At 52.2% G+C, this 24,347-nt stretch overlaps 1 protein-coding gene and 1 long non-coding RNA gene across 2 annotated transcripts in view; both read right to left on the bottom strand.

Annotated features, from left to right (window-relative positions):
- Positions 1-6,936: 6,936 nt before the first annotated feature.
- LOC135964491 (SH3 domain and tetratricopeptide repeat-containing protein 1-like) overlaps positions 6,937-24,347 on the bottom strand; it is a 412,105-nt gene continuing 394,694 nt past the window's right edge. The window contains exons 7-8 of the mRNA XM_074000279.1: positions 10,058-10,253; positions 6,937-7,325 (exon numbers count right to left, since the gene is read on the bottom strand). Coding sequence (XP_073856380.1) covers positions 10,102-10,253 — 152 coding nt within the window. The 3' untranslated portion in view covers positions 6,937-7,325; positions 10,058-10,101. The remainder of the gene's footprint in view (positions 7,326-10,057; positions 10,254-24,347) is intronic.
- LOC135964644 (uncharacterized) overlaps positions 16,685-24,347 on the bottom strand; it is a 35,786-nt gene continuing 28,123 nt past the window's right edge. Inside the window, exon 3 of the long non-coding RNA XR_010577163.1 lies at positions 16,685-16,789. This is a non-coding gene — a long non-coding RNA (uncharacterized lncRNA). The remainder of the gene's footprint in view (positions 16,790-24,347) is intronic.

Genomic DNA, 24,347 nt, shown 5'->3' with positions numbered 1-24,347 from the left:
CCCCCCGCGAGGTGGGGACCAATAGCCACCCCCTCTCCCCCCCTTGGCTATTGGGAGCCACCTCGCAGGGGGGTGAGCCACCCCCCGCGAGGTGGGGACCAATAGCCACCCCCTCTCCCCCCCTTGGCTATTGGGAGGCATGTTGGACTCTCAGCCTCTTGACGATATTGTGAGTAGTATCGTCTCCCTCTCTGGAAATAATGAACTGTTTCACAGACGGGTGTACACGTTCAGTGTATTGCTCTGGGGACAATGATATAATTAATTATTAAACATCATTTTAATAATTATCAATAATACTCTCAATTAATAGTTAACCATTATTTATTAATAATTGTTTGAATAGGTTGTGATCTACTTCAAGGATTAATTTTTAATATGAATGTCATTTATCAATATTAATATTTCTTAATAATAATTATTATTTGATAGCCAATATCACTTAGTATTGATTTAAGTAACGTTAATTGATGATATTATTTTATTATTAATTGTGTTCAGATTATTAATTATTAATTACTAATACTCATCCTTAACTTTTTAAACCACTATTAATTTTAGTATCTTAATTGTGATTTTTAATGTCTATGATTAATATATATTTTTATGTTTATTAATATTAATAATTAATAATCTTGTTCCTGATATCTGGCCGGAAGAGTATGATATTACTCCCAGTATCGAAGAAAGTGTACAGTCTTAATTCTAGTAGCCAGGGGGTAGAGGATGACATTGAAAGTAGCGCAGTGGCCGGGCGCGGTGGCTCACGCCAGTAATCCCAGCACTTTGGGATGCCGAGACGGGCGGATCACGAGGTCAGGAGATCGAGACCATCCTGGCTAACACGGTGAAACCCCGTCTCTACTAAGAAATACAAAAAACTAGCCGGGCGAGGTGGCGGGCGCCTATAGTCCCAGCTACTCGGGAGGCTGAGGCAGGAGAATGGCGTGAACCCGGGAGGCGGAACTTGCAGTGAGCTGAGGTCCGGCCACCGCACTCCAGCCTGGGTGACAGAGCGAGACTCCGTCTCAAAAAAAAAAAAAAAAAAAAAAAAAAAAGAAACTAGCGCAGTGTGTGTACATGCCGTCGGTCATCTTCTTCCTTCTATCTAGGGTGGGAAAGGATGATATGACTCCCAATATCACCGTGGGCGTGGACCTCCACCGTGGTATTTTCCCTAACATCCAAAGGCGGAGAGGGTGACCTTTCTTCCGATTTCGCAGGGGTTGTACACCACCCCTGTGATATGTTTCCTAATATCCAGATGGTGAGAGGATGATATCAGTCCCACTATTGTAGGAGGCGTACCCTCCCTGGGGATGTTTTTCCTAATATCCAGGGACGGACAGGATGATATCACTCCCAATAAAACAGGGGATGTACACCCCTTCTGTGACATTGTTCCTAATAGCCAGCCGGTAATTACTATAATTGTTTGAATAAGTTATGATCTACTCCGAGGATTAATTTTTAATATCAATGTCATTTATCAATAATATTTCTTAATAATTATTATTATTTTATAGCCAATATCACTTAGTATTAAGTAACGTTAATTGTTGATATTACTTTATTATTAATTGTCTTATTATTATTAAATATTAATTATTAATACTCATGATTAACTTTTTTAAGCAGTGTTAATTTTAGTATCTTAATTGTGATTTTAATATCTATAATTAATATTTATCATTTATATTTATTAATATTAGTAATTAATCGCCTTTTTTCTGATATCCGGCCAGGATAGGATGATATTACTCCCCTTGTCTCAGAAAGTGTACGCTGCTCTATGATGTTATTCCTAGTAGCCAGGGGGTAGAGGATAGTATTAAAACTACCGTAGTGTGGGTATATCCCGTCGGACATCTTGTTCCTTCTTTCCAAGGTGGGAGAGGATGATATGACTCCCAATATCACAGTGGGCGTGGACCTCCACCGTGATATTTTCCCTAACATCCAAAGGTAGAGAGGGTGATATTTCTTCCGATTTCGCAGGGGTTGTACACCACCCCTGTTCTATGTTTCCTAATATCCAGATGGCGAGAGGATGACATCAGTCTGAATATTGCAGGAGGTGTACACCCCCTGGTGATATTGTTTCTAATATCCAGGGATGGAGAGGATGATATCACTCCCAATAAAGCAGGGGGTGTACACCCCTTCTGTGACATTGTTCCTAATAGCCAGCCGGGGGGAGGAAGATATTACCGCCAATATCGCAGGGGTGTACACCCCCTTGGGATATTCATCCTTATATCCTGGGAGGGAGGCGATGTTACTAGTGGCAATATCGCAGGGGATGTACACACCCACTGTGCTATTGTTCCGACTAACACGATATGACTCCCAATATCATGGGGGGGGGTACATCCTCCTGTGATATTGTTTCTTATATTCAGGGGGAGAGGATGATATGACTCCCAATATCGCAAGGGTTGTACACACCTCCTGCGATATTGTTCCTAATATCCCGAAGGGGAGAGCATAATATTACTCTCAATATCTCAGGGGGTGTACACCCCCTTTGTAATATTTTTCTTAATATCCATGATGGGAGAGAATGATAAGACTCCCAATATGGCAAGAAGTGTACAGCCGGCTGTGATATAGTTCCTTACATCCAGGTAGGGAGAGGATGATGTTACTGCCCATATCGTACAAAGTGTAAAACCCCTTCGATATTTTGCCTACAATCCTGAGGGGAGAGGATGATATTACTCCCAATATGGAAGAAGGCATACACCCCCCTGGGACACTACGCCCAATATTCACGTTGGGAGACGATGACAATACGCCCAATATCACAGGGGATGTACACCCACCCTAGCATATTGTTCCTTATATCGAGAGTGGGAAAAGAAGCTATTACTCCCAATAACGCAGGGGCTGTGGCTGTACACCCCTCCTGTGATATTGTTCTTTATATCCTGGGGAAGAGAGGATGATATTACACCCAATACTGCAGGGGGTGGACACCCACTCAGTGATGTTGTTCTGAATGTACTCCACCTCCCACCACCAGGGATATCGTTCCTAATATCCAGGGGAAGAGAGGGTAACATTATGCCCAATATTGCTGGGGAGTATACACACCCTCTGTGATGTTGTTCCTAGTATCCAAAGGTAGAGACGATGATATTACTGGCCATATCGCAGGGGGTGTACACCCTTCTGTGATATCGTTTTTGACGTTCAGTTGGGGGAGACAATAACATTAATCCCAATATCGAAGAAGGTGTACATACCCCTGTGATGTGGTTCCTAATGTACAGGAGAAAGAGAAGAATATTGCTCTCAATATCGCAGGGGATGTAACCACCCTGTCCCCTGTATATTATCCCTAATATTCAGTGGGTTGGAGGCTGACAGTACTCCCAATATCCCAGAAGGTGCACACACACCTCTGATATAGTTCCTAATATCCAGCGGGAAAGAGGCTGAGTTTACTTTCGATATCACAGTGGGTGTACACCGCCCCCAACCCCGGGGTATTGTTCCTAATATCCAGGCGAGAGGAAGATGATATGGCTGACAATATCGAAGGGGGTGGACACCTCTTCTGTGATATGGTTGCTGATATCCAGGGGGTGAGTGGATGATGTGTACACCCCACCTGTGACATGAATCATATAACCTAGAACAAGAGAGAATGACATTGCTTCCAAAAACACACGCGGTGTACACCCACCCTGTGATATTGTTCCTGTCATCTAAAGGAAGAGATGATGATACTACTCCCACTACTGGAGAAGGTACACACCCCCCTGTGATATTGTTCCTCATAACTTGTAGGGGAGAGCATGATATTACTTCCAATATGACAGTGGCTTGACACTCAGTCTGTGATATTGGTTCTGCACACCAACTCGGTGCCCCTCGTTTCCCATGTGTTCTCTCCTCACTGTTGGAACCTCGGGGGAGGCTTTGTCTTTGGTTACAGATGAAGAGACGACGGGTCTGAGAGGTTAAGAAAGTTTGTTACTGGAAAGGAGTCCCAATCCAGACCGCAAGAGAGGTTTCTTGGATCTCACGGAAGAAAGAATTCAGGGTGAGTCCTTAAAGTGAAAGCAACTTTATTAGGAAAGAAAAGGAATAAAAGAACGGCTTCTATGGCCGGGAGCAGCGGCTCACTCCTGTAATCCTAGAACTTTGGCATGCCGAGGCAGGTGGATCACCTGAGGTGAGAAGTTCGAGACCAGCCTGGTCCAACACGGCAAAACCCTGTCTCCACTAAAATACAAAACATTAACGGTGTGGTGGCAGGTGCCTGTAATCCCAGCTACTAGGAAGGCTAAGGCAGGAGAATCGCTTGAACCCACGAGGCGGAGGTTGTAGTGAGCCAAGATCATGCCACTGCATTCTAGTTTGGCCAACAGAGCAAGACCGCATCTCAAAAAAAAAAAAATAAATAAAAAAATAAAAGAATGGCTGCTCCATAGGCAGAGTGGCCCCAAAGGCTGCTGGTTGCCCATTTTCATGGTTATTTCTTGATCATACGCTAAACAAGGGTTGGACTATTCATGAGTGTTCCAGGAAAGGGGTGGGCAATTCCCAGAACTGAGAGTTTCTGCCCTCCCTTCCGAGACCATGTAGGGTAACCTCCAGATGTTGCCATGGCATCTGTAAACTGTCGTGGCGCTGGTGGGAGTGCCTTGTAGCAGTTAACGCATTATAATTAGCACATGATGAGCTGTGAGGGCAATCAGAGGTCACTCTCGTGGCCATCTTGGGTTTGCGGCTTTGGCCAACTTCTTTACTGCAACCTGCTTTATCAGCAAGGTCTTTATGACCTGTATCTTGTGGGGACCTCCTATCTCATCCTGTGACGAAGAATGCCTAGCCTCCTGGGAATGTGGCCCAGCAGGTCTCAGCCTCCCTTTACCCAGGCCCCATTCAAGATGGAGTCGCTCTGGTTCTCGTGCCTCTGACAAGTTGGCCTGGGTTGATTGTTTCCTAGTGTGTGGTTGTTGGAGCTGTTTTTAGGAGTAAGAGGTATTGTCAGTAGGAAACAGGCCTCTGTTAGTCCTGGGGCTGGCACTCTGCCCCAGTATGTCGGCCTCATTTTAGTGGTGACAAAACTGGGGCTCAGAGACATCAACTCCCTCATCTCGAACCCCCAGACTGTCAGTGGTGGGCTGGGGTTGCAATGTGGGGCTTGAAGACCCATCATCTCCTCTGGTCCCCCAGTCTCTGCTGCCCAAGAGGAACAGGATCCCAGGATCCAGACCCCTCATGGCACCAGCCAGGGTGGGTGGAGATGGGAAGGCACAGTTCCAAAGCCCCCCGGACTCTGAGGCAGGTCGGGGGCCGAGAGCAAGCCGGACCTGCGGACCCCACCCTCAGAAGAATGGCTGCAGACCCGGCCCAGCGGGCAGGAGGTCTGTGTCCTCAGTCAACGTGACAGCGCTTCCCACTCCTCCAGCCAGGCCGTGCTGTCTTCACGTTTCCAATCATGCGGCCTCCTCTCCAATTCCCAAGCCCGACCCACAGAGACAGCGATCTGGGGTCCACGTGAGGTTTGTCAGCAGCTCTGACCCGCTGCTTCCCGCCAGTCCCGCGGCCAGTTCTGGAAAGCTCTCTGCTGCCCCCTGGTGGGGAGGCTCGGGGGAGGGCTCTGGCTGCAAGCATGGGGTCCCAGAACCTCCTGGCTCTGTCACCTCTGCTGGGTGGCAAACCAACCCAGGACTGAACCAGTGACACCTGTGGCGCTCCCAGAACCTCCAGGCTCTGTCACCTCTGCTGGGTGGAAAAGCAACCCAGGACTGAAGCAGCAGATGGCTGCCTGATTCCTTATGATCAGAGCTCCGCCCACTGGCAAGTCTCTCTCCGGGCCTCAGTTTCCCCTTCCATTAAACGAGGGGCTTGGGGGATACCAAGGAGGGGTAACAGCTTAGTGAGGATGGCAGATTTCTTCTGGGGAGATGAAAACATTTTGAAACTAGATGGCGTGAGTGGTTGCACAGGACTGTGAATCCACAAATGCCACCACATTATTCACGTTGAAATAGTTCATTGCATGCGATGTGAATGTCACCTCATTTAAAGTGTTTAAAAGGGGGGCCTGGGAGAGTGCAGTGTATGTGAGAATCACGTGGGACACCCACAGTCTCTGAACCTCGGTTTCCTTGCCGTAAACTGGCAAAGAGACCGTGTGAGCTGTGTTCCCTAAGGTCAAGAGATTCCAACAAGGAAAACCTGGGATTCCAGGGACTGGGATGAGGGCCGGGGACCGGAAGGGGAGGGGTATGTGGGGATGGCTTGGGGGCAGCCCAGATAAGGCTTTCAATACTGGGCAGCAGCATCTACACAGGCAGAGATCCCTGCATCTCACTTCCCGCAGGGCTGACCAGTGGCCAGAGGCGGGACTGGCCAGGCTCAGCCCAACCAAGTCTGGGAGCAGAGGACACTGAGTGAGGGATCCCCGGGGCCACCGTCACTGGCCTGTGGCTCTCCCGACACCACAAGAGAGGTCCAGGAGCTGACCTTGGGTCCTAATGGGGGACACCTTCCTGGCTGCAGGCTGGCAGGGTGGTGTGGTGGTCAGTGTACTGGGCTCTGCGTCTCCGCCCCTACCTGCTGCTGTGTGACGGTGGGCCAGACACCTAACCTCTCTGTGCCTCTATTTCTTCAATGGCGAACAGGGACACTAGCAGACCCCACATCCGGGCACAGTGGCCTGAAGGTTAAAGTCAAGGGCGACACGAGACCTACGGCAAAAGCTCTGAGCAGGGAAAGCAGGGAGCTGCCCAGAGAGTTCCACCACCATCTCCCCTCTGGCCACCGAGGAAACCGAGGCTCATGGTGACCTGGCCCAGGTCTGTTGAACTCACGGTCCTTCTCTTCCCCAAGATCAGAGGGCTGCCACCAGGGAAGGGGCTGGCCCCTAGACACAGCCCAGGAAGCACACAGGGAAGGATGCCCTGGGGACTTCGGTAGGTTATTGCAAAGAAAAATTTATTGCTATTTGAACCCTCCTTTCATGCCCCATTTCCCAGAAAATGAGCCACGGGAGACACCAGGAGAGGGAGGAGACCGTCCTTCTTGCACAAAACCCACTCCCTTGGATGCTGTCCTCAGCCAGAGTGGCTGGGGGCCAACCAGGGGGCCCACCCGCAGAGTGGCAGAGGAGGCAGGTTGACCCTCCGGACGTTGAGCTCTGTGGCGAAGGTCCTGGCCTTCTGGTAGAAGAGGAGCGACTTCTCACGGTCCAGGAGGAAGTTCTGGGAGATGGTGGCGGGCCGCGTGTAGATCTTCAGCTGTGCCTTCTTGTTGCCCAGGTCCACGGCGGCTGCCAGTGCCAGCTGGTAGTACTCAAACGGGTCCTGAAGGGGACAGGTCATGCTCAGCAAAAGGGGGACTCGGAGCCCGTCTTCCCAGAGGCCGTTCCTGTCTCCAGGTCATTCCACGTGTCCAGCCAATGCTGGCTCACCCCATGAGCCCCGAAACCTGTTACACTGCTGTGGTCTCAGCTGCAGGAAGTGGGGACGACCCTTACACCCCTGGAAGCCTTCCTGACTGCCCCTACGCCCCACTCACCCCAAGCCTCCTGCCCCAGTGCCACCCTCTCCGCAGGCAGTGGCTGCTTTCCCCATGGGCTGAGGTCAGGGCAGATCCTGCCTGCTCTGAGAGTTCCGTGCAGGACCCGTGGCTCCGAGCCTCAGCAGGGGCACAGCGTTGAGTGACCCAGGCTCCCCTCTGGCCCCTGTCCATGCTGACCATTTCCAGGCCCTCCACGGGACAGGCCAGGTACAAAACGATCTCACAGGTGTCCTCTCTGGCAATGTTCCCTGAAATATTGACGGAGTGTGACGCCCCAGACATCCAGTCCCATTTTCAATGCATCTTTGGCCCAAACTCACCATCCCTGGGTTGGGATGCCGCCTCCCAGACCTCCTCCTTCACCCTCCCATCCCCCACCCGGCTTCTCCCCAGGCGCCTCCTCCACATGGGGGTCACCCAAGGAACCTCTCTGAGACCCATGCCTGGCCTGTCCCTCTTTACCATCTCAAGATGGCTCCCAGGGTCAAGGACAAAGTCCAAGATGCAGCAAGTCCATTCCCCCACTGCCCCGCCCCACACACGGAGCAGGGGCGTGAGAAGGCCCCGAGTCACCGCCACTGCTCATCCAACGCCCCCGGCCCAGCCGAACACTGGACTCTGTGCCGGGTGCGTGGCTGAGCCTAACGTCCTTGCTCCCAGTCTGAGGGACCTGGGAGTAAACACTGACCACACAGGGTGGCCCAGGCTATGGCAGAGGGAAGCCCAGGAGCCTGTGGGGGGCCCAGGAGGCCCCAGACTCAGCCGGGGGTGGAAGGCAAAGGCTTCCTGAAGGGGTGGGGGCAACCCAACTAAACAGGAAGGAGCCAGCCAATGCATATGTCTCTGCATGTGCCTGTGCATGTGCTTGTGCATTTGTGTGCCTGTGTGCATGCCTGTGTGTGCGTGTGCCTGTGCCCGTGTGCATTTGCGTGTGCATTTCCATGTGCCTGTAGTGTGTGCAACAGCTAGTGAGTGGCAGGCTGAGCCAGGACACACCTAATCTTCCCTATTCCAGGGCTCACTCTCACGTGTACACTAAAGGCGACCCCATTTTAGAGGCAATCGGCAAAGATGCCCATTTACCCCTGCCTCTCTGCCAGCCTTCCAGGCCCCATGCAGCCCGGCGTTTTCTCCTACTCCTCTGGGCCCTGGGTCCAGAGCCTCCTCTACAAGGAGGAGGGTGTAGCCTTGGAAAGACAGCCGCCCTTAGGGAATTCCAAGGGGGCCTCCCTGTGGGAAGCTGGCCTGCACTGACAGCATAGTCACGACGAGGCCCAGAGGGCTGTGCATGGGAAGGAGGTGAAGGAGGCCTCTGCCCCTCAACCCCAACCGTGGACTTTGGCCTCTCAGGTACTACTTGGCCCTTTCCTTCCTCCTGGGCAGGCGGAGTGGGCGGCAGCCTTGACCAAGAGAGATAAAGGCCTCTTCTGGGAGGCCCGTCCCCCTGGGTCCCAGGCGAGCCCCTGAGCGGTGAGCAGCGTCCCTCTGGGTCTGACACTTGGCACCTCCCTGTCTGGCTGGGACTTGGGAGGCCACAGGGACCACTTCTGACCACCAGGTGTGGCCAGCACTGGGCGGGGGCCTCCCGGGCAGCCCCAGGCCTGCGGGTGGGGGATACGGGGCGAGGTCGTAGGGCTGCCCCAGATCCTCATGTTGTTCTAAGGACCCCAAGATCTCGGCCCCTGGACTGGAGTGCCCTGGCCCCTCAGCCCATAAGGAGCACTGATGCGGTGCCGGTGCGATGCTGAGGAGGGGCGGTGCCTGCTGGGCAGAGGGGTGGAGACACGCCAGGTCTGAACCTGACAGTCCCAGCTCTCCACCCCTGCAGGGCTGGGGGCAGAGGGAGCACAGCACCTCCGCTCCAGACAGACCCGACCCAGCAAGGCCTCAGCCTGGCTGGCTGGGGCCCCGCCCCACTGCACCTGCCCTGAGCTGGGGTTTCCCTGTCTGTGAACCCGATGGTAAGACACTGGTCCCACCCCACCCTTCCTGGGTGATGTGAAGATTCAAGGTGTCTCGGGACTCCAGGAAGGAGTTGCTCAGTACAGGCTGGCACCCTGGGCAGGCTTCCTAGAGGAGGCGCCAGGATTTGGGTTGGATCTTGCAACGTGGATTCAATGTCAAGATGATGTGGTCCTCCGAAATGTCCTTCTCCTGACCCTGTTTTCTTTGTTAAATGCAACTTGACACTTGACTGTCAAGACTCAGTTTTGGTGTCACCTCCTCCAGGAGGGTCCCCCTGACTACAATCCGCCTTCTTTACCCAGGGGCCACCATTGCCCACTCATGTGTCAGCCTCCCTGGCTGAGACTGAGTTCTTGAGGGTGGGGACTGGCCAGCTTGGGAGCTGGGTTGTATCTGCTAACATTGCCGGTTCCTCCAGCCGCATGCAGAGCTCCAGGGAGGCCACTGGGCCATTCCTAAGGTAGGCTGGAACCCAGGAATCTGGGGTCTGGGTGGAGATCCCACTCCAAGGGGGCCGGGAACACCCCGAGCCCTGCCCCTCCCCACCCACCTTCAGGTCATAGAAGATGATGTCACCGAGCACCAGGTACACCTTCACGTAGTAGAGGGTCTCCTCGTCGAACTCCAGTGGCGAGTTGCAGAGCTACAGGGCCTTGAGGTAGAAGTGCTCCGCCAGCTTGCCCTGGCCCAGCTGATGGTGCAGGGCGGCCAGCGGTGGTAGGCCACGTGCTCGTTCAGCCGGTCCCCTGGGGTGCAGGCCAAAGGGGCAGGTGTGAGGAAGTGGCTCCCTGGGGCAGGGAGGGCACAGGCCCCTCAGGAGCAGGTATGCAGACCCCGGGCAGCACCTGGCTTGCCTCCAGGCACCTGCGGTCACCTGGGCAGCTCTGGCCAGTCCCTTCCAGGTTCCCAGACTCACTTTCCCATCTGCAAAGCAGAACTAATAAGGCCTGCCCCTGTCTACTGTGAGGCTTTGGCAAAGTCGGACTTGGATGGCCCAGCTCTGTGCCTACACATAGCCACCTGCCTTTGCTCACTGGTTTTAACCAGGGGAGCCCAAAAGCCATGCAGTCCAGGTGCTCCCGGGCACCCCGGCTCCAGGCAACCCACAGACGTGACATCCGACTCCTCCTACGTGTGTCACAATCAGAGCCCCCTACTTTGGGGAGTCAGCTGCACACCTACTGTGTACTGGGCCACGGGGCACAAGGTGCTGGGGCATGCGGCCTGCCTAGGGTTCCCTGTCTCTGGAGGGGGACAGACGACCCTGGCACAGCACCAGGGGATGCCCGGCCTTAAGGTGCCGACTGCTGGAAGGAGAACTGGGATTTTATCAGCCAGAGAGCCGTGTGGTTGATGAGGTTGGGTAGGGCACAAGAGAAAGGGAATGTGCCACTCAGCCTGGCACATACAGGGACCAACGAGATGCCTGGCATGTCTGGAAGGCAGAGGGCACACTGGGCGGCCCTTGTGGTCAGCAGCGGGAACAGGCAGAGGAAACAGAGCTCAGTCAGGCAGGGAGCTCTGCACTGCGTGAGACACCTCGGGCCGTGCCCCACAGCTAGACGGGGAAGCCAGTTGGGCAGATCTGCCTGCCTGGACAGGAGACCAGGAAAATCCAGCAGCTGTTTCAGCTCCTGCCCTGCAGACCTGGAGGCTGGGCTCTGGCAAAGTGTGGGTCCTGGCAGGGTGGGGGCTCAGGGGACTTACCCAGAGTGATGCTGGGTGCTAGGGCCATGTAGGCAAACTCCAAGCCGTCCTGGGGCTTCTCCAGTGTGGCCAGGAGTGCCACCAGCTTGTCGCACAGCTGTAGCTGCAGCTCCGCCTTGCAGTTGCCCGTAGTCACTGCCAGGGCCAGGACCCGGTCCTACCACACAGGCAGGTGGCTCAGGTTTCCCACAGCACCCACCTTGCCCAGTGCCCTCCTCAGAGCTCAAACATGTGCTTGGAGCTTCCCACGCCCCAGCTACCCCTGCACCTCCACACAGCTCTGTGCTCTGGGATAACACACAGTTCAGACACCCAAGTTGGGGGCTGAAGAGTCACCTGAGGCCCATCCAGCTACACCCAGAAGCCTCAGACCAGCCTTTCCCACCTGGGCACCAGGGGGTCTGGCTGGGGGGAGTCAGCACTCCTCTCTGCTCTAAAAACACCGCATTTATCTGTGCCCAGGGCTGAGCCACACCGTGAGCTCAGAGGAAGGGAGAAGCTGTCCCACTTCGGGGTGCAAGCAGACCTGGGCCTCCCACTGACATGCTGTGTGTCCTTTGACATGTCCCTGTGCCTCTCTGAGCCTCAGCTTCCTCATCTGGAAGATGGGGACAGAACTTCCAGCTCATGGTTGCTTGAGATCATCAGGTACAAGGGTAGAGCCATTGTCACATCCAGGCCCCAAAAGTTTGTCCCGGGCAGGGGCATGGTCAATATCATTCCCGGTGAGACCACTTGGAAACTGAGCAGGTGCATGGGTGGCCCTGCCTCCAGGTGGGAGGCCTCTGCCCTGCCACACCTGTGCCTCAGCCCTCCAGGTGCTCCCCTGAGGCCCACCCACATCAGCCCACAGACCAGCTCACCCGGTAGAAGGACACGGCTTTCTCCCGCTCCCAGGCCCCATTGAAGAAGATGTCTCCAGCTGCCTCAAACAGCTCCAGCCTCAGGCTGGGGTCTCCTGTGTACAGGACCACATTCTGTGCCACCTGAAAGGAGACAGAAGTTCCCTCAAGACCCACACCTGGCGAGGTGGCCACGCCCACCTTTGCCAGCCTCCTTCCTCTCACACACTACAGGTACACCTGAGCATTTTTCAGGCTCTGTGCATTTGCGATGCCCCCACCACTGGCGTGAGGACAATGAACTGATGCACCTGAGTGCCAGGAGGTGACTGAGCAGCTGCAGCCCAGGAGCCCGACACCCGTGAATCCTACCACCAGGGCTAGGCCTAGCCCACTCCGCCTGTACTCAAACCAGTCTCCGTGGCCCCCAGATAGCTGGGAGCCCATCCCCTGGCTCCTTTCTGGGTTGCCACATCCCTGCCACATCAACAGTGTTTGTGGGTGGGCCGGGTCCCCTCTTGGCCATGAGCTCTTGATGCCTCTCCTCAGCTCAAGGAGGTATACAGCAGGTGCTCAATCACGAAAGCTTCACCAGGCTGGTGAGCTTCACAATTTGTTCCAGATCACACTGTGTTTGTGAAAGCCGCTGAAAACAGCCACTATGATAGATTCATTTTGTCAGGAGATGTGCCACGTGTCGCTTGGAGCAAGTTCTTCTGTGTGTTAACTGAGTGGTCACATTATTTGAGCATGTGCTGTACACCAGCAGGTGCTGGGCACTGTGAGGGGCCGCGCCTCTGCCCTCAGGGAGAAGATGCTGGCCACTGGGGAAGGATGTGCAGGAACCAGTTGGAGGGAGGGAAAAGGCACACAACAGGTGCTCAGCAGTGGCTTAGGAATGAGTGGATGGATGGATGAATGGATGAGGAGATGTAGACACATGGATGGATGGATGGGTGTGTGGATAGATTAATGCTGGGATGGATGGATGGATGGATGGATGGATGGATGGATGAATGGATGGACGGACGGATGGGTGGATGGACGGACGGATGGGTGGATGGATGGATGGATGGATGGGTGGGTGGGTGGAATGATGTATGTATGTCTGCATGTATGTATGGGTGGGTAGATAATGTATGGATGGGTGGAGGGTAGATGATGTATGTGCATATTGATGGCTAGATGGTGGATAGACGAATGTATGGATAAACCAATGGACAGATAGATGAATGGAGGGATGGATTAATAGGTAGAGTAGTGGGTGGATGGATGAATGATGGATGGATGGACGAACAGTGAATGGATGGATGGGAGAAAGGATGGATGATGGAAGGATGGATGGATGATGGATGGATGGATGAATGAATGGGTGGATGGATGATGGATGGATGGAAGGATGAACAGGTGGATGGATGGATGATGGAAGCATGGATGGATAATGGAAGCATGGTTGGATGATGGATGGATGGATGAATGGATAAATGGATATGTGGATGGATGATGGATGGATGGAAGGATAAACAGGTGAATGGATGGATGATGGAAGGATGAATGGACGGATGGATGGATGAACAGGTGAATGGATGGATAGACGGGTGAATGGATGGATAAAAGGATGGAAGAATGATGGATGGATGAATGGACAGATGGATGAATGGACAGATAGACGGATGATGGATGGATGGATGATGGATGGATGGATGGATGGATGGATGGATGGATGATGGATGGATGGAAGGATGAACAGATGAATGGATGGATGATGGAAGGATGGATGGATGAATGGATAAATGGATAGATGGATGAATGATGGATGGATGGAAGGATGAACAGGAGGTGAGTGTGATGGATGGATGAATGATGGATGGATGAACGGTGGATGGATGGAAGGATGAACAGTTGGACGGATGGAAGGATGAACAGGTGGATGGATGAAAGGATTAACAGGTCGATGGATGGAAGGATGGAAGGATGAACAGGTGAATGGATGGTTGATGGAAGGATGAATGGACGGATGGATGGATCAACAGGTGAATGGATGGATAGACGGGTGAATGGATGGATGATGAATGGATGGATGATATAAGAATGGATGATAAAAGGATGGATGATATAAGAATGGATGGATGAATGGACAGATGGATGGATGATGGCTGGATGGATGATGGATGGATGAATGGATAAATGGATGAATGGATGGATGATGGATGGATGGAAGAATGAACAGGTGAATGGATGGATGATGGAAGGATGGATGATGGAAAGATGGATGGATGATGGAAGGATGGATGGATGAATGGACGAACAGGTGGATGGATGGTGGCTGAATGAATGGATGATAAAAGAATGGATGAATGATGGATGGATGAATGGATGGATGGATGGATGGATGGATGGATGATGGATGGATGAATGGAAGAAAGAACAGGTGAATGGAAGGATGAACAGGTGAATGGATGGATGAACAGGTGAATGGATGGATGCTAGAAGGAAGGACGGATGGATGGATGGAAGGATGAGCAGGCGAGTGGATGAATGACGGAAGGATGGATGGATGATAGATGGATGGATGGATGATGGATGAATGGATGGATGGAAGAATGAACAGGTGAATGGATGATGGAAGGATGGAAGAATGGATGGAGGGATGGATGGATAGGTGAATGGACGGATCATGGATATATGGAAGATGGTTGGATGGATACTGGAAAGATGGATGGAAGGATGGATAGAAGGATGGTCGAACAGGTGAATGGATGGACGAAGAGGTGAACAGAAGAATGATGGATGGATGGATGGATAGAAGGATGAACAGTTGGATGGATGATGGAAAGATAGATGGAAGGATGGATGGATGGACGAACAGGTGAATGGATGGACGAATAGGTGAATGGGTGGATGGACAAGTGAATGGATGGATGATAAAAGGATGGATGGATGATAGATGGATGGAGGGATGAATGATGGATGGATGGATGGATGGATGCTTGGAAAGATGAACAGGTGAATGGATGGATGATGGAAGGATGGAAGGATGGATGGATGGATGGATGGAAGGACCCACAGGTGTATGGGAAGACGACGGAAGAATGGATGGATGGATGGATGGATGATGGATGTATAGATGGAAGGATGAGCAGGTAAATAGATGATGGAAGGATGAATGGATGGGTGGATGGAGAGTCAACAACACAGGGGTCCTCCTGCATCCCTTGCCACTCACCTGGATGTACAGGTCCACCAGCTCGCTCTGCCGCAGGATGTAATAGATCTTCCCTGCTTGCAGCCAGGCATGCGCCTCCTTCTCTTCCTTCTGAAGGTCAATGAAAATCCCCAGACTTCCTTGGTGTAGTCCAGAGTGGATTTGTAGGCCCTGGAATCAGACACAGGTGTCAGAACAAGGGTTCTCATCCTCCTGGAACCAGTCTGCCTCCTCCCTTGGGTCTGGTGACAGATGAATCTAGAATGTGCGGACTGGGAACGGCCCTCTTGTGTGTGCAATGTTCTGCTCTTCCCAGGCTGCTGGGAGGGCCAGGGTGAACACACATGGCATGGAAAAGATGAAGGACATCCTTCAGAGGGAATCGAGCATCATGCTGCCCTGTGGCAGGAGGAGTGTGCTAGTCCATCTCCCCTGCCTCCCAGACATGACCTGTGTCTTCTCCAGACGCACCAGGAGCCGTTAGTGTTCAGAGGCTATCTGGGCCGATGGTTCTCAAGGTGTGCAGGCATCACAGTCACCCGGAGGCCAGTCCTTATAGCTTGCTGGCCCTGCCCACAGAGCTTCCGGCTCCACAGGCCTGGGGCAGGCCCTAGAACTCCCACTTGCCACAAGCTCCTAGGTGACATGGATGCTGTTCTACTGGTCCAGGGACTACACTTTGAGAAGCATGGCTCTAGCACACTGGCCCATTTTCCTTCTGTGAACCTGAGACCAAGACTGGAGGCAGTCTCCCGGGTCCCCATGGAATCTGGCTCCTTCCCTGCCCTCTCAGTAAGTCCGACACTCGAGGGGGTGTGACTGCAGCAATGTCACTGGGCCCTGTGGGTGGGGTGGCCAGGGCCATGGTTACCCCACCAGGTCAGGATGCTTGGGGGAAGCCGAGTAGGCCACAAATGGGACGTGAGACCTTGAAACCCTGTCCCAGGGAAGCAGGTGACACAACTGGCTCTGTCTTCTGTGAGAGAGAAGCCACAGGTGGCTGCTGTGGTCACATTTAAGGGGACAGATGAAGGCCAGGAGTGAAGATTCGGGGCAGGCAGAGGTCAGAGGACAAAAGCCATCATAGTAGGAAGAACAGCCCAGAGTGCACGTACTGCCTCTGCTGGGGTTGAGATGACCTTTGACCCAACAAGGGAGGCTCAAGCTGGGACTCACGGGCCAGCAGCAGCCCTGGGATGACCCCAGGCCCACCAGCTCAAAACATCTGATGCCAAGGAACCAAATGATCAAAAGGAGAGGGGTTGCTGGTGTCCTGGGCCAGCTTCCCTTTGCCCCCCTCCCTGCCCTGCCCACCCCCACCTCCACCACTGCAAAGCCAGCCCTTACCGCTTGGTGCCCAGGGACAGGTAGAGTTGACTGATGGTCTCCAGGAGCTGCCCCTCCAGCACCTTGCCGGCCACCTTGCGGGCCAGGGAGAGCTGGAGCTCATGGTAGATGACACGCTGGGCCTCGGTGGGCATGACGGTGCTGTAGAAGTAGCACAGCCAGTGGACGGCCCGCAACTGGCCTGGGCAGAAGACAAAATGGAAGACGTTAGTCTCCCAGCATCGAAGCGAGGCTGGCTGGGCTCGGAGGCCCCTGCGCCGTGCTTGCCTCTTTCACACCTCTGTGAGTCTGGGCCCCATAGGCGGGGAGACTGAGCGCAGACAGGCCATGCACCCGTGCCAGGGCAGACGCCGAGCACACAGTCACATGGGCACACCTTGGTGCAGAGGCTCATGGTAGAGGCCAGCCTTCTTTACAACTCCCAGGGCCGAGGTCCTGGCCAGGCTCGGCCCCTGCACCAGGCCATCTATTTCTGCTTCACAAAGCCCCTCAGGCCAGGACCAGGGCCGCCTTCAGCCTGAGCTGATGAGGCCAGGGGCACAAGTAGACCCTGTCACCGATGGAACCCTGAGAGAGCAAAGCCAAGCGTCATGTCTGCCACACACGGCATCATGTTGGCGGAATGGGGTTCAAAGCCGGCCCCTGGCGTTCCCACACATGCTTCTCTCATGCAACCAGGCTCCCAAGCCACATGCTCACTGGCCTCTCCCAAAGTCAGGGCGCTGGGAACGGTGGAAAGCTTCTGATTTTCTAGTGCCAGAAACATTCCGGAGATTAACACAGGAAACCAGGTACGCTGAATGGACATCTGTTACACACGCCACCCAACAACAGCTGAATACACAGTCCTCTCAAGCACCCAGGGGACATTCCCCATGACAGACCATGTGCCAGGCCACAAAATGAGCCGCAGTGAATGGAGAAGGACTGAGACCGAAGCAGAGGTGTTCTTCAGCTGTACTGGCACGAAACTGGAAATCAACAGTGAAGGAAATGTGAGAAATTCAAACATATGTGGAAATTACACACTCCTAAACAACCAGTGAGTCAAAGAGACCATCAGGGAAACTGAAAACTAATTTGAGAAGAATGCAAACAAATGCACAGCCCGGGACAGCGCAGTGGTTCACGCCTGTCATCCCAGCACTGTGGGAGGCCGAGGTGGGAGGATCGCTTGAGTCCAGGAGTTTGAGATCAGCCTGGGAAACATGGTGAAATCCCGTCTCTATAAAAAAATAAAATATAAAAATTAGCCGGGTGCGGTGGTGCACGTCTGTAATCCTAGCTAGCTACTTGGGAGGCTGAAGCATGAGAATGGCTTGTACCTGGGTAGAAGTTGCAGTGAGCCAAGATTGCACCACTGCATCCCACCCTGGGCATTAGAGCAAAATTCTGCCTTTAAAAAAAAAAAATAGCACAGTGTATCAAAAATTCCAAGATGCAGCTAAGGCAGTGCTGAAAGGGAAATTTATAACTGTAAATGTCTACATTCAAAGAAAGAAGAAAAATCTCAAATCAAAAACCTAACCTTCCACCTTGAGAAACTAGAAAAAGAATGAACTAAACCCAAAGCAAATAAAAGGAAGAAAATAATAAACATGAGAGTGGAAATGGGAAGTAAAAATACAGAGAATGGAAAAACAAAAGAGATAATCAACAGAACCAAAAGTGAGTTTACTGAAAATAGTAACAAAATTAACAAATCTTTCACCAGACTGACCAAGAAAAGAAAGATGGGACACAAATGACTAAAATCAGAGACTGAGCTCCATGGCTGACGCCTGTCATCCCAGAGCTTTGTGAGGCCGAGGTGGAAGGATCGCTGAGGCCAGCATTCAAGACCAGCCTGGGGGAACATGATGAGACCCCATCTCTAATAAAAGCAATAAATAAAAAATTAAAAACCCAAGTTTCTCAAATCAGAAATGAAAGAGGAAACATTATTGCTGACCTGACAGAAATAAAAGGATTCCATGAAAACACTACGAACAATTGTACACCAACAAATCAGACCATCTAGACACAACAGCCAAGCTCCTAGAAGGACACAAACTACCAAAAGTGACTCAAAAATGACCCCGAGTAAGCATGTGGGGTAGCAGCCCCGCCCTCGGTCTCCTCGACCGTTCAGCGCGGGGTGGGGAGACAGGAAAGCATGATCCCCGTTCCCTGGCCTGCATTTCCAAGTCTGAATCCCCCAGCACCCCAGGGAGGGCCTCCTAGGAGGAGGTGCCACAGGCTATTATGCCACGAGCAACCGGAGGCTGCAGTGGGGGCTGGGGCGCTGGATTCCTGGAGGGTCTCCTTCCAGTCAGAGAATGCCCCTGGGGAAGAAGCCTGGGTCTGAACCGGGGCCCCTTCACACGGTCCTTTCCAAAATCTCATCCCTCCTAGGGCCAGGAGTGGGTGCCAGGCCTGTGCTGGGAAATGGGCAGATTTGGCCACAGCCCCTGGGACTCTGGTCCAGGCCACAGGAGGCATCTCTGAGTGGTCTCACTATGCCATGACAAACCGCTGCAAGGCAGGGGGGACCCACAACAGTATCCCTTGTCTCGGCCATTTCCCTGGACTCAACTTCCTCATCTATCCTCTGCGGCCTAGATTTCAGACAGCCCTGCCCACCTACTGTCTGTCTGTTCACTGCTCAGTCTGCAGTGACTGTTCGATAGCACTCCATGGCTCCCCAGTGCTCTTGGGGAAAAGGCCAAGCCACAGCCTGAGGCCCCAGGCCATGCTTAGCTCTCCAGAAGAGCTTCTCACCATCCAGCACCCAAACCACCCACTCCTAACTCTGCACCTCCCTGCATAAGCCCTGCTCACTCACCCCCGCTCACACCCCACTTATCCCCGCTCACACTTCCGCTCACTCACCCCAATCACACCTCCGCTCACTCACCCCCACTCAGTCATCCCCGCTCACGCTCCCACTCACTCACCCCATCACACCTCCGCTCACTCACCCCCACTCACTCATCTCCATTCACACTCCCGCTTACTCACCCCCACTCACACCACCACACCCCACTCATCCCCGCTCACACTCCTGCTCACTCACCCCCATCACACCTCTGCTCACTCACCCCCACTCACTCATCCCTGCTCACTCACCCCCATCACACTTCCGCTCACTCACTACCACTCACTCATCCCCGCTCTCTCTCCCGTTCACTCATCCCCACTCACCCACCCCCACTCAATCACCCCCGCTCACACCCCCTTCATCCCCGCTCACTCATCCCCACTCGCTCACCCCCGCTCACACCCCACTCATACCCGCTCACACTCCCACTCACTCACCCCCATCACACCTCCGCTCCCTCACCCCCACTCACTCACCACCACTCACCCACACTCGCTCATCCCTGGTCCTTCACACAGGCTACACCACCAGCCCCTCCCCCACCACCTATTACTTGACTAAATCCTCTCAACCCTCTGGTCCCAGACTAAAGAGGCTTCCCTAACCCGGGGCCAAGTGCTGGCCCGCCATCACACCACTTACCCTTTTGTGGCTTCTCTGGCCTAAAGCTCACATTCCCACGCTCAGTCCCTGCCACCCGAGGACCCCACAAGCCCCATTTGTGGGTGGGGCCTGGCACACAGTGCACAACGAGCTGCTTTTGCATGAACTGCTCTGCGGCTTTGGGCAATCACCCGCCCCGTGTCCTCTGTGAAGTGGGATGACAGGTGCGCAGGCTGCCAACATACCAAGCAGATAACACGGGCACAAGAACCGGCGTTCACGGCCTGGCTCATGGAGGGGCCCCAAGTCCCAGCTCAGCAGAGCCTGCCTTGATCCCAGGGTTATGGCTAGGGATTCCCAGCACGCAGGACTTTCCGTGCTCAAGGCAGCATGGTCCCTGGGCAAACTGGGAAGAGCTGGCTGCCCCAGTAGGGCAGACAGCCTAGCCCTGTGTGGGAACCGCCTGTCTCCAGGGCGCTTGCCAACATCTGCTGCTGGCCATGACTCAGCACTTTCAATGGTGGAAAAACCACCACTTGTTTCTGAATCACAAACCCCAGGTGTGCCCTGACCTGAGTGGCCCCGGAAGGAGCACATGAGGAACCGGGGCACTCACTCTCCACATGGCCCATCCCCACAGTGACCAGAAGGGCCCACTCATAGTAGCCCTTGCCCTGCTGGGCCGGACCCTGGTGGGTGCAGAGGTGGCCCAGCTGCAGGAGCACGTGGTGAAGTCCCGGCCACACTCCCTGCAGGACAGCCTCGATAACAGCCGTACGGCCTCCAGGAGGTAGTGCTGGGCCATGCTGCTGGCACCCGCGTGCAGGCACAGGGTCCCGAAGTTGGCCAGCACCACTGCCTGGTTCCTCCGCTGGCCCAGGTCCTGAGCTGCCCGCAGGGTGTGGTAGTAGCCCTAGGCTGCCTGTCTCGTCCGGCCCAGCAGGGCAAGGGCTACTATGCCTTCAGAGCCACGTCTCTCTCTTGTCATCTAACCCATTTAAACTCTCCTTTCAAACTCTATGCCAGACCTAACCACTTCTCACCTTTCTCATCATTTCCAACCAGGTCCAGCCCTCATCATAGCGCTCTGGGTTACTGCAAAAGCCTCCAAAATCGCCAGGCACAGTGGCTCATGCTTGTAATCCCAGTACTTTGGTAGGCCAAGGTGGGTGGATCATCAGAGGTCAGGAGTTCAAGACCAGCCTGGCCAACATGGTGAAACCCCTTTACTAAAAATACAAAAAATTAGCCAAGCATGGTGGTGGGTGCCTGTAATCTCAGCTATTCAGGAGGCTGAAACAGGAGAATCACTTGAACTCAGAAGGCAGAGGTTACAGTGAGCCGATATCGTGCCATTGCACTCCAGGCTGGGTGACAAGAGCGAAACTCCATCTCAGAATGTTAAAAAAAAAAAAAAAGCCTCCCAACCCACGTCTCTCCTTCCACCTTTCACCCTGCCCTGCATTCTACCTTCCACTCTTAAACATTTCAGAAAAAAAAAAATTATATCCACAGAGAGAGAAAGAGAAAGTAGAAATGGGGTGAAATGTTTGGGGAATCTGAGGGAAGAGTATATGGGAATTCTCTGTACTATTTTTTCAACTTTTCCATAAGTCTGGAGTATTTTGAATTCAAGAGTTAAACAAAGAAAAAACAAAAACAAAAACAAAACTAAAACACTGTCTCCCTTTGTGAACCCATCCTGTCTTTCCCCTGGCAACTGAAGGACGCTCTCAACTAACACATCTATTTTTTCATGAACACTAAAAGAACCCTTGCCTAGTTTTGACTTTCTGTGCTTGGCAGTAGAAGTGTGTGTGTGTGTATTTCATATATATGTGTGTGTGTATATATGTGTGTGGTGTGTGTGTGTATATAGAGAGAGGGAGAAATACATATGTGTTTATATATATAGTATATTTACATTGGTAATGTATCTAAATATAAATGTATGTGTGTGTGTAGATATATATAATACATACCCCATAGCCTGTCCTTAACCTGTTTTAAACTTAGTCGGAAAAACACACACGTAAGCAGAGAATTTCAAAACAATATGATGAATATTTTGATCGAGGGATGTGTTGCTATGGAACACGCTGCTAAGACACAAAACCTCCTAGATGGGGCAATGAATGAACGAAGTTTTGCACCAATAGGCACCCCCTCTGATATCACCTCAAACGTTTATAGTTATATGCTTTTGCTTCCCCCAGGACCTCTGTTTCATAAGGGTTAGTCCTAGAGCCCAGCGAGTTCCTACTACAGCTGGCACACATATGCCATTCAAGAAACAGTGGCTGAGTGAATGACGAGTTAAGAACCATTTGTCAGCCAGTGCCCAGTAACATAACATGCACTGGTATGCAAATTATATTTTTGTTGAAAACAAGGGCAGGATCACAAATTATCTTTCCAGAGAAAGCAAACATCAAAAGCTTCTTTACCCTACTAAAGCACGTTCTAAGAAGCTCCCCTTATATAAAAGAAAACCTCCTCATTCGTTATCAATGGCATGTAAACCTAATAAGCCTTCACCTCTGATGACATCTCTTCCATCCCCAGGGCTAGAGGAAGGAGGTTCTGGAAACCCTGGTAGTTGTGAAGGTGGCTCCCAGCTCTGACAGTCTTGAACCCTGTGGGCGCGGGGGTCACACAGCAGAAGAACAGAGGAAAGCATCATCAGGCTTCAAATATGTTTGAACCAGAGATGGCAAATAGGCTGCAGCCAACTGAAAACACCAGAGATTCATGGTGGCCACCTGAGGGGTTGTACTCTTAAAAAACAAAAATTAAAATTAAAAACTAAAAAATTAAAAAAGGAAGGGGTCAAGAATCCATCAGGTCTGACTGAGATGTGTATCAGTGACTAACACCCCGTATGGCAAAAGTACTCCGGTGCGCTTTGGGTACTCACAGCTTCAGCAGTATTCAAAGGCGTGTGCTTCCCTAAGACTAAGCCACGGGAATACCCCCCCAGCAACACTGCCAGGAGAAACGTCTCACATGGATTTGGCTAGAAATACAGTTGTCTTCAACAAATTAACACTGAATACATCCTGACTTATTAGAGCCTGTGAGAATGACATTCTCAATGATAACAGTTATCACTACAATCTCCAAACATCTGTGATCCTACAAGGAGGAACTGTGACAGCGCAGGCCACGTGTCCAGACTGCTTCCCAGACTGCCTGTTACAGAATAAAAGAAATGAAATCCCCCCTAAGAATGTCTTCACTCACATTTAGCCAGTTGTTCCTTTGTGTGCATCTCTGTGCTAAAATGGCCATTCTTCCCCACAGCCTGAAGTCATACGCTAAAATCAATGAGACTCACATGAAGCCAGAAATGTGCAGATGCCAAGGAAACCAACACAAACGAAATGGGCTGGAGAGTGTGGCCAGGAGGATGGTACTTCCCAGGAAGCAATTACTTCATCTCTGCCCATGAAGCAGGCAGCTGTCACTGTCCCCCAGGCCCACGCCAGCCACTCGAAGTAGGTTCTAACCAAACTACCTCCAACAATCAACATAAATACACCACACAATTGGCTTCTGAAAGGACACCTTGCAACCAACAAGAAACTGTAAGCACAACTTTGAAAAACTGTGCAACTAAAATCCTTGGAAAGGGATCAACACTGCCACATTTTGACTCAAACACTGTTTCGTGGTAGCACTGCAATAATTCACTGAAACAAAAGAATGAATGAGGAATATGTTTATATAGGAATCAGAGGAAGCTTGACTAATCATTTAAAGAAATAGGTCAAGAAACTGCTAGGTTCAGATGCTACCGTGAGACACTGTCAGGGCCTTAGGCAAATTCACTTCTCTTGGTCCTGTTTCTAGGTTCATCAAAAATCAGCTTTGGACTAGGGAATCTGTTGCTTTCCAATGCCTTCCTTCTGCGATTCCAGCCCAGATTTTAGGACTGCTCTCCCACTTGGTATATGAAAGCATTTTCTATGTATAATAGCAAGAGTACATTTCTGTGTTGAATGCAGTTTGGGACTTACTCTATGAGGCAGAATATCATCATGTAATGTTAAGCATGATGACAAGGCGTACTCTAGATAAGGATAACACATAAGACATGGCCATACACCTGTGCGTGCCTGGCAGGGAGATGGGGAAGTCTCATTTAATGAAGCCGGGGTGCCTGTTGCACCTTAACATCCTCAGTCCACATCAAGTTCACAACGTTCTTCTGACATCAAACCACAGGTATCACATACTTTTCCATACTTTCCACCCAAGATTAAAATATGCAGAG

This window comes from Macaca fascicularis, chromosome 8, assembly GCF_037993035.2.
Source record: "Macaca fascicularis isolate 582-1 chromosome 8, T2T-MFA8v1.1".
Lineage (NCBI taxonomy): Eukaryota > Metazoa > Chordata > Mammalia > Primates > Cercopithecidae > Macaca > Macaca fascicularis.
This window is presented reverse-complemented; position numbering and strand designations above follow the sequence as displayed.